At 50.7% G+C, this 10,536-nt stretch overlaps 2 protein-coding genes across 5 annotated transcripts; both read left to right on the top strand.

Annotated features, from left to right (window-relative positions):
* Positions 1-617: 617 nt before the first annotated feature.
* LOC146342459 (uncharacterized) lies at positions 618-2,862 on the top strand. Its single transcript, XM_084806174.1, has 2 exons — positions 618-832; positions 1,716-2,862. The coding sequence occupies exons 1-2, from the start codon at positions 809-811 to the stop codon at positions 2,703-2,705; spliced, it is 1,014 nt and encodes a 337-aa protein (XP_084662300.1). The 5' UTR covers positions 618-808; the 3' UTR covers positions 2,706-2,862.
* Positions 2,820-9,769, top strand: LOC146342458 (uncharacterized). Of its 4 annotated transcripts, none has more exons than XM_084806171.1 (3): positions 4,693-4,779; positions 5,544-5,586; positions 8,667-9,769. In XM_084806171.1, the coding sequence occupies exons 2-3, from the start codon at positions 5,560-5,562 to the stop codon at positions 9,687-9,689; spliced, it is 1,050 nt and encodes a 349-aa protein (XP_084662297.1). In that variant the 5' UTR covers positions 4,693-4,779; positions 5,544-5,559; the 3' UTR covers positions 9,690-9,769. The 4 variants fall into 4 exon arrangements, with proteins under 4 accessions (XP_084662299.1, XP_084662297.1, XP_084662296.1 ...); XM_084806170.1 differs by having other exon boundaries at positions 5,541-5,586; XM_084806173.1 differs by lacking the exons at positions 4,693-4,779; positions 5,544-5,586 and adding an exon at positions 2,820-2,909.
* The last annotated feature ends 767 nt before the right edge of the window (positions 9,770-10,536 follow it).

Below are 10,536 nucleotides of genomic sequence, written 5' to 3'. Positions count from 1 at the left end.
GCTGTGTTCCATTGCATTACAGTTGTCGATTTGGAAAGCCACCCAACTCTTGGTTACTCCAAGTTTTCTTCATTTCAGCAGCCTAATTTAGTTTGGGGGAGGATGGGGGAGAAACAGATTATTTTGTTGTTGCTGTTGCGAAATGTTTGTGAGTCAGCTCCTTCCAATCTACTGCAAATCACCCAGAGATCTGCCAGTAGATCACCAAACTACCTTCTGCTGCTTCAGCCAATGTACCACACCAACTGTCTGTTTATGCACTCCATGTACAGACTGCATGCTCCCTTGTGTACCCCAAGATGAAGTTTGGGGTTCAAATGGAACTTGAAAGATTTGGGACACTTTGCCTCGTCAGCCACAGACAAACAGAAGCTCAAACTCAATACATCCAATTTTAATACAGAAAAAAAGCAAGTGTGTGCCTCAGCTTTCAGAGGTCGGGGAAATTGAGTTAAAGGAAAGCTCCAAAGAGTGATAGCCCAATGCAAAACACTGATAGCCACTCTCTGCCATATGAACTGAGCAGATAAGGCGGTCTGCTTTACTCTCAAGAGAATTCCAGGAACAGGGTTGAGGGGAGATGTGGGGATCTTTCAGGCAAACTATAGGGATCAGTCACACATTAGTAGGCTGAAGAGGAAAGAGCAAGTAGCATTAAGTGGGAGAGAAGCAGGGCCTGTATATAGGAGTTTATGCTTTGGAAGGCCTGGGGAGAAGCCAAGGGCAGAGCTGGTTAAAAGGGGAGAAGCCAACCCCAGGAGGAATAAACAAACCCTTTTGGTCTGCATAAATCCAGAATTTCTACCACATGCAACTTCCAGGCATAAAAGTGGTAAGCATCAGGAACGGAGGAGAGGGGATGGAATCTGGTATAGCATGGGGAATAGGGGGGATTGTCAGAATACTGAGTCATTGGCAAACCAAGGGTGGGGCTAGGATAGTATAGGGTTGCCCTCTTTTGTTTCTGGTAGGGTTGCTGTGCTTTGGACAACCACTTGCCATTTAAGAGGTGAAATTTTGCCCATCCCTGATGGGAAAATGCTGCACATTTAATTTCTGTGTGGTCGTCCTTGGGGTGAGGATGCTCAGCCCTTCACTGGCATAATGGGAGATGCAGTGTTCTGAATGTCTTTGAAAGTGTAAGAGTGCAGGTAGTATTTATTTCATGCCAAATCTGAGTCTGTTTGGAGTAAGACAAATGTGGAACAATTAAATACATGGTGGATGCTGTATTGGTCCCTAAAGGAATGGATATAGGTAAAATAGTATCTTGGGGCGGGCGGGGGGGGGGGGGACTCTCTTAGTTGAGGTAACAGTATGCAAGCTTTTTGGGTTCACAGAACTGTTTATCGTGCAGAATGGCAAGGTAGAAATATATCTGGTACACACTGGGCAAGTTGGATTACAAGTCCCCAGATCCATTTACTTGCTGTTAACAAACATTTTACCACTTTACACACACGTTTGCAAATAAAGTGTCAGAAACTCTTGACTGAAACACTGATACACTGGATATTAAAAGTGTGATGAATTTGTTCATGACTTTTGTGAAAGTACTGTGTTTCTTTGTAAGAAGAAACAAGGTATACATGTCAGGAGAACTCATTTTAAGGAGGGTAGGATGGAATCAAGATGGGGGAGGAAGAATCTATGAAAAGGAGGTCACGTCCTTCTCTCATTCTCCATCTCTGTTACCCCATATCTGCCCCACACAGGCCTTCGCTGCAATGTTTCTGGAGAAGGAAGTACCAAACGTCCACATTTTCAGCACCAGGGCCGGAGATGTGATTGTTCGCCCTGACCTGAACTGTTACTTACTCCTCCCCAGTTTACCAACCTTGCCCTGTGCTGACCTGCGTCCCCTGCACCCTTCCCTTCGTGGTGGCGAACACTATTTTGGTTCCCGCTGGCACAACTCTATTTACATCATAAGAGGAAACAAGTTCCTGGAAGCCCAAGACCTGAATACTGGGCCCAGCGGACAAGCCCGTCTTGTACACCCTAGCTGCTGTGGCGGGCAACATTACTTCATTGTCGGTGGTGGCTCCTTCGGCATAATTCTAAGCCCAGGCACTGTGGCGGTCGTGAAGGACTTGACCACAGGAGAACCAGATCCAATCATGGATCCGACACAACATCAGTGGTCCAAAGAGAAAATGAGAAGCAGCCGTAGTTATCTATATTGGCCGCTATGGGATAACTTCAGCCGAGAATTCTTCTCTTTCCACCCCAACATCCTCAGCTTCTTGCCAGGGGGCCTGGGCCTCATCCGAGGCCCTGCGTTTGGGGCTTGGGAGTTGCTGCGCACTTTTCACAACTACTCCAACACCCCTGCCACCAAGATACAAGGGGTATTCCGGAAGGTGGGCTGCGCCAAGGAGAAGCTGGCTGACATTGGGCGTGACTGGACAGTGTCCCTATCGGATTCCCCCATGCCAGGCTCTATCACCATGGCAATAGCCAAGGCCCAATTTGCATTACCAACCCAATATGGGGGTATGGGCCTAAACACAGAGCAGGAGAAATGGGAAGATGCCTGTGAAGAAGAGAAGACCCTGCAATTCTCACTGAAGCCCGAAGAAGCAGCTTATGTTTGGCAGTACCATCTAGGCCTAGGAAAAGAGGCTATCTTGTTCTGCAAGGAAATTAAAGTCACTCACAGCTGTAACCCACCCTCTGAGATCCCCGTGCCTTCTTCATCCTAAATGTTGATCAACTGCAGTTCTAGGTCTCCATCGCTTCCTCCCCTTTCCCTCAGTGGAACATCAGTGCTCAAAGATTTCTTGGGGAAGCTGCATGCCATGTTCGTGTGTGCGGCTGTGCAAACAAGGGCTTAATAAAATGCTAAAAATGCTTTACAAATACTTGAAATTCTTGTTTCAACTGACAGCTCATTGGGTACAAATCAGGTAAGTAAGAATTCCTTGCAACTCTTCTGTGGTTACTTGTTTTGATAAATACACACACACACACACACACACACACCCCAGCATGTGAGGTAAAATAAGAGCTGAAGTTTTTCAGGAAAAAAAAGTGGCTCTATCTCTATTTCACCATAGTGGGGGTGGATATAAAATCCACTGACTGCATTATGAACGGCTGTTGTGCATGGGGCTGTCTCTCTTCGGATGTAATCCTATGCATATTTAGACTAAACATGCATATGTCTAAACATGCATATTAGTGTGGCCTTATACTCTTAGAGTTATGGTTTCTAAGGCTGGCAGGGAGAAAGGGAGAAACCTTCATGAGTACTGCACCGTGGGAACATATTTGTAGTCAGGATGGCTGTATATGATCGATCCTGCCAAAGCATGGGTGGATCAATAGATGCATCAGACTGATGTAGTAGAGTCCAAGGGTGGTAGCAGACTGTACAACTTCAGACTGCAAGCAAGGAATTTAGATGCTTTGCCATGTAAACAAAACCCCACACACGTCCCTGCAAGTAGAAAGCTAGCACATCAGAGAAAAGCCCCTGCTAGATTTCTATCTGCGGGGTTTGTTTCTAAACAGAGGAAAGCACTCATTTGCAGCCTAAAGTGAAACAGGCAGTTCTACCACCTCAAGACTCTACCACTTCACTGTGCTCCATGTGCAAACTACGATGGGGAGGGGGAAGAGTGCAAAGAGGAATGGATGCAGGAGTGTTCAGGCAAGTGGAGCGGGGAGGGCGACAATCACCTCCTGAACACATATGGGAGAGGCAGCATGGTGCAGTGGATAGATTGCTGGGCTCTGTCTGGTAAAGCCTAGGTTCTAATTCTTGCTCAGCCATGAAGCTCACTGGAGGACCCTGGGTTAGCCACGATACCTCACCCTAGACTACAGCGACCATAGTTCAAATCCCTGCTCAGACTTATCAACAGAAGCTCACTAGGTAAACCTGAAGCAGCCACCCTCTCTTAATTTTGTCCACCTCATAGGGCTGTTGTGAGAGAGCAGGCAAAAACTTCTCTGAGATCGTTGGGAGGCGGCTGAAATTAAAAATATCTTATGCCACGGCAAGTGACAGAAGCCCCGCTCCAGAACCTAAAGTAGAGTTGCCACCTGCTCTGCATGATACGCAGAAATACAACAGAAACACACACATACCCAACGCTACGTAGGCGTGGGGGGGGGGGGAGAGACTTCCCCAGACATGGACGCCTTGCAAGACAAATAAATAAATGCAAACGGGTGTGAAAGGGAGGGATCGCGCTACACTAACAACCGGGGATTATCCAACAAGCCCGGTTTCCTCGCGTGCAAGGCGAGCGCCTGCCTCTTTGCCGCAGCTGCGCGGCGGGAAGCGCGCGCAGGATTGCCAACTTTTTTCGCACGCCCCTGCGCCTGTGTCGCTGGAGCCTTGAACTGGCCGTCACGCTGCTTCGCTCCCGCCGTGCCCCGACCAGCTTCGCCGGGCACTAACACCGCGGCCCGAGGGGCGGCAGGCGGCCTTGCCCCAGCTGCGGGCGCTTTGCAGCCCCGGAGGCATGAACGTCAGAAGAGGGGTCGTCCTCTACCCTCCCTACCCCGGATCTGGTGCCCAAGCGCGAGGCAGAAACACAGGCAACTCCTTCCTCCCCCCCCCCCCGCGACGGCTTTATTATTAGCAGGGGGGCCAGCAGGCTTCTCCCCGCCCCGCGTGGGCTTCGGTCTCCTCCCTTTCGGCAAGGAGGAGCCAACTGGGGCGGCCCGTCCTCCGCCAGCCTCTTCCCGGAAGCCTCTCGCCCTGGCCAGCTTGGCCGCTCCCGCATTCCGCTGCGCACCCGCGTGTGGACAGAGCTTCCAGCCGAGGTGAGGCCCGCAGCTGCGCGCCCCTCCCTCCCGCTGCGCTGAGCTCTGTTGTTGCCGTTGGCTTGCGGAATCCCCCTGGCCAGCATCTGCGTGCAGCCCCCTGCCCCTGCTCTGGGTTTTTTTGCCCTCCCCCGCCACTGCAAAGAGGGGGTACCCCGGGGTGGTGGAGGGGGGAGAAGTTAGGGGTTGCTACGGGTGGAGGGCGCGGGGGGGGCAGACAGCGAGGAGGGAAATATATTTTAGTTCAGAAAATAATCCATGGTGTGGGGGGACAGCGAAAGCTGGGACTCAGTAGTTCCTTTCCCCCACCCTCCTCCAAAAAAGGTGCGCCCCGGAGCTCATTCCTGTCTGAAAGCGTTGGGGAAGGAAAGGGGCTGTGGTTATTTAATGATGGGGACTAGGAAGAAGCATTCTGCACCTGCTCAGAGGTGCTCTCGTTACAGTGTGTATTTTGAAAGCCTTGAGAGAATAAGGCTCTGCAGCTCAGACTCAAAATTAAGCCTTCGATAGCATTCCCGGATTCCTGGGTTTCTGCCTTGGGATTCCTGGGTTTCTGCCTCGATGCCACCCAAATGGCTCCCTTTTGCCCAAAGCCAGGAATGGAATCCAGGGGCCTTCAGAGTTTCATTCCAGGGGCCCCTGTTGCCCACCAGGAATGCTGCAAGATTTTGGATGCAGATACCCTGGCTTCCGCGGCTTTGAAACCATTCTCTCCCTCAAGTTTGCTTCCTATTATTATTATTATTGGCTTCTGTACAAAGCAGGAAGAAGTTCAATAGAATGATGCAGCCTCCCCACCCAGCACTGGTAAGCTTTTCCTGTTGGATTTCTGCTTCTTGGGCCAAATCCAGTAATGGGAAACTTGGCTCTCTGAGCCTTTCATATCCAATGATCTCTCCTCATCCCAAGAACAAGGACCCCCGAGATGGCTGAGTCCCAGGTTCTTCTCGCCTTCCCCACCCTTCTGCTCCATCCTCCTTTTTGGAGCTGAGATTATGAGAGGGGGTCAGCAGCCACAGAAGCTTCCAGAAGAGTGCTAGAGCTGTCACCCTAACTAGGAGGTGGCTAGGCCTCAACGTTTTCTTTGGCTACCATCCCTTCTGCCAGGCCCCGCTTTCTGAGCCACCAAGCCGAACGCAGCCCATTGGCCACATATTGTGGTCTGCTGGGTGTTTGGCAACCTCCCTCATTCCCTCTCTGTCTCTCTCTCTCATCCCCCTTACGCCAAAAGAGGTATCAGAAATGGCAGGTCTATCCAGCTTTGGGTGAACCTGTTCTGTGCCTGATGGCTCCTAAGTTGTGCAGCCCTGCCTGATGTCTGACAGGAGTAATGGGGATTTGACTCCTGCATTGAGCAGGGGGTTGGACTAGATGGCCTTGTAGGCCCCTTCCAACCCTCTATTCTATGATTCTATGACTTAGCCAGGTTAATGGCTGCAGCTGTGTGTGGGGGGGAAGGGGGTTATGGGGGTCCAGCCCCCCTTAGGAATATTCCAGAACCTTCCCCGGAATGTTCTGCTTTCGTTTAATCATAAAAAGTTAGCTTGTTTACTGTGGAAATAATGAAAACTCTGCAGGCACCGCAGTACCCAAACCAATTTCTGAGTAAGACAGGCACCTGCTTCCACCTTGCAGTATTCTGGCCGATGAATGCAAAGATGCCACTAGGCCCCTATTTTTAAATGTGGCAAGATTAAATGTAATTTTCATATTTAATAAAGTCACTTTAAAAATGATTGGCTACCTCTACTTAGTTCTGGCTGTTCTGCCTTGATTTCCCCTGCTGTGGTGTATTCTTTAGGCCAAGGGGTAGAACCTTCTTTGCCTCAACGGCCACATTGGCATGTGGAAGCATGTTGGGGGCCACACTTCAACAGTAGGTGGGACCACAGCCCAAAGTGAGCACTCCCACACACCTCATTCATACCCTCCCCCCCACACACACACACATGAGAGCCAGCGTGGTGAGAGTGTTGGACTGGGAGCCAGGAGATCTGGGTTCTAGTCCCCACTTGGCCATGGAAGCTCACTGGGTGACTTTGGGCCAGTCACAGACTTTCAGCCCAACCTACCTCACAGGGTTGTTGTTGTGAGGATGAAATGGAGAGGAGGAGGATTATGTACACTGCCTGGAATTCCTTGCAAGAGGAAACAAGGCAGGATATAAATGCAGTAAAGAAAGAAATATCTTCCTCCATGGACAGGTCACTGTGTTTTCTCTGCACAGAGAAAGTGGCTGCCCTTTTCTCTGTGCACAGAGAAAACAGGGTGATCTGGTGATGGAGGGAGAAACCCAGTCTTCGTCCACTGGCACATTGGAGTAAGATTTTCGATAGGGTGTCTGTGATCCGGATGGGTAAACCTAATCTGACCGCTGGCTGGAGACTCCCCATCCCTGATGGGGGGAGGGGGGGCGCTTATAGGATTTCTATCACCAGATATATTTCAAAAGGTAGAATATGCTCACAAACCTGGCCACTGCATTCCAGATCAAATGCCACAGACAGAACTTTCAGTTCACTCAGACCCAAATGAGGCTGTTCAAACCTTCAGCAGGGACTCACTGAATGATACTGAGATATGAATGTGCATGTTTTCATTAGCCTTAAGGGGAGGGCGGTGTATGCAATTCCCCTCCACACACACACACACACACACTCACACACACACTCACCTTGCGATGTGGGATCAGGCACAGAATCGTATAATGTTTAAAATTTAAAACACACACACACAAGTTTCTAGCCCTCTCTAGTGTCTGCAAAGGTGCCCTTGAAAGTGCCTGAGGTGAAATCTCAGATGCCTGATGGGTGATGGAATGAAATGTTCCCTGGCCATAGGTGGCCCCTAAGTGTTCTAGTCTCTTATGCTAAATAGTAAAGAAGTGGCAGGAATATGTAAAACAAGAGAATATGGAAACCTGCCTAATTTACATTGTACATACAGCAGAGCTGCAGAACTTCAGGCCTGAGGGCCTAATCCAACCAGTTTGGCCCTCCATGGTCCCCAGGGTCATGCCCATTTTTCCCCAAGCACCATTTGATGGTTTCCCAGGTTTTGCTATGTGTCCCCCCCCCCCAAGGCCCTGTTAAAATGTCTCTCCTAAGGCTTAGTTACTGGCACTAAAAGCTTTAATCTAAAATATGCTGGTGTTTTTTGCCCCACCCCTTTTGCCTTCAGCCCCACCCACTACTGCATTGTGGCCCCCGGGAGCGTCTCTGAGATGGAATTCGGCCCTTGGGCTAAAAGAGGTTCTGCACCCCTGATATACAGGCTGCACAGTAGGGCTGCTCTTGGTGCAAAATGCGAGTGACGTTGACACAGAACATCAACGTTTTTGGATTGCAGGATGGACACTTGGATGGTCACTTCTGCCCCTCAGGAGACCCAAGGGTGTCCACCATGGGAAATTAAAGTGGACAGTTTTATCTTCTCCCCTGGTTCCCCACCCCCACTTTGCAATAAACATGCTTTAGGTTAATCCAGCTGCTGCTGGAAGGAAGGTTGGTCTTGAAGATAAGAGCCCTGATGGATAAGACCAAAGGCCCAAATAGTCCCAAGAGGTTTTCCATAGTGGCCAACCAGATGCCTTTTGGACTCCCACCCCTGCCCCTGCTCTCTGTTCCTCCTGAGCAATTGGGATTTGGTGTTATATTAGCTCTGCACCAGCCCAGAAGCTTAGTTAAGACAGGGGTGGGCAACTTGTGGCCCTGCAGGAGTTTTGGCCTACAACTCCCATGATTCCTTTGCACTGGCGATGTTGGCTAGGGCTGATGGGAGTTGTAGGCCAGAACAGCTGGAAAGCCACAAGTTACCCACCCCTCTGTTAAGCTATCCCAGCTAACACTATTAGTGAGAGTCTTTTGCTGTATCTCCTCTACCCCTAGGCCTCCATGGCTGCCATCGTCCCCCGTTTGGACTCCCCTGGCACAGACATCTTCACCACTCGCCACGGTTCCTTCGTCGTTCGCTCAGACCTGGGTTGCTTCCTTCAAGCCCTTGACTTCTGCTCCGGGCAGGCCCTCAAGGTGTGGGATCTGCACCCGGCCTGCCGTGGCGGGGACCACTACGTGGGAGACCCTACTGGTTCTGCCATCTACCTCCTCCGTGGGGACTCGTTCTGCAAAGTGCTGGACTTGAACTCTGAGCCTCCTTCCAGTGCTCTTCCGTTGCACCCCAGCTGCCGAGGAGGTGACCATTATGCCTCCTGTAAGGGCCGTTTCTTCGTCTTCTTCCTGGCACGTGGTGTAGTCCTCTCTGTGGCCGATCTGGCCACTGGGGCCGCAGCTAAGGAGGTATGTTTGGAGCCCACAATCCTTGATGGACTGTACTATTATGGTGCTGATGCCACCCATCTCGCCTGCTTGAGGATGGATGAGGAAAACGGTCTCCGCAGCCACGCTTTTGCGCCAACGGCAGGACACACGGAGCCCTTCTCTGTCCACCCTGATGTTGTCTCCTTCCTCCCCGGTGGCCTTTCTGTCACCCATGGGCCTGCCTTTGGGGCATGGGAGTGTCTTAAGCTGATCTCCAATGCTACAGACCTACCGATGCCCAGCAGCCACGAAATCACCCGCAAAGTTGGCTACTCCAAGCTGGCATTGACCCAGAAATATCATGTCTCCGGAGCGGTGGATTCCGAGGCCCTGACCGTCTCCCTTCTCCAGCGCCAGTTTTTTCTCCCTGTCGCTTACGGTGGGGTGGGACTTCGGACGGAGCAGGAAGAGTGGGAGGTGGCCGCAGAAGAAGGAGAGCCTTTGCGGGTGATCTTGCAACCCAGGCAGAAGCTGTACTGGTGGCACTACCGGCTGGGGTTAGGCAAGGAGCCCATCTTGTTCTGCCGGTCGCTGAAGGTGACCCGCAGCCCTTCTCCACCTACCCACGTACCTCTGCCTCTGGCTGCTTCTTGATGCTAGGACTACATGACCGAAGAGTTAACCTTTGTTTCTTGCGGGAGGGGTGTGTGTGAAAATAAAAAAGATGAACTTCCCTCTTGGTTCAGCGTTACTAACATTTTACCGCAGGTAAAACGGGTAGCTGGGTTTCTTCCATGTAGAAGAGGCGTATGTCACCAAGGAGTAGTAGACATCCATGAAATCTCTACGGATCATACAGTGTAGCGAGGGTGGAGAACTCTTTCAGCCCAAAGGCCAAATTCTGTTTTGGAGAAGCTCTCGGGGGCCGCATTCCAGCTGTGGGCAGGGCTCAGTAACTAAACTTTAGGTGAGGAATTTCCGCCTGTTGGAATGGAGGGAAAATGCACAAAACCCAGGAAACCGCCAAACAGTCGACGATGGAGGGGGCGAGAAGCATGGCCCTCTGGTGAACCCTGGAGGGCTGGATTTGGCCCCAGGTTCCCCACACCTACCATATAGTAACAATTATTGTTATTCAAAAGAGTAACAGCTTGGATCCAGAGATGTCTTGCAGAGGTATCTCTAGATCCAGTCCACGAAGGGGAGACATGATAGAGGTCTACACAATTATGCATGGTGTAGAGAATGTGGGCAGGAAGACATTTTTCTCCCTCTCTCAAAATACTAGAACCTGGAGTCATCCCATGAACCTCATGGGTTAGAGATTCCAAAGAGATGAAAGGAAGGAATTCTTCACACAGTGCAGAGTTCAACTATGGAATTCAGTACCACAGGATGTGATGGCCACCAATCTGGATGGCTTTAAAAGGGGGTTGGACAAATTCCTGGAGAAGGCGATCAATGGCTACTATTCCTGATGGCTATGTGCTACCTCCAGTAC

Source organism: Heloderma suspectum, chromosome 6 (assembly GCF_057233095.1).
Source record: "Heloderma suspectum isolate Gila_16-S chromosome 6, 16-S_ref, whole genome shotgun sequence".
Lineage (NCBI taxonomy): Eukaryota > Metazoa > Chordata > Lepidosauria > Squamata > Helodermatidae > Heloderma > Heloderma suspectum.
Note: the sequence above shows the minus strand (reverse complement) of the source record. Positions and strands in the feature narration are given on the sequence as shown.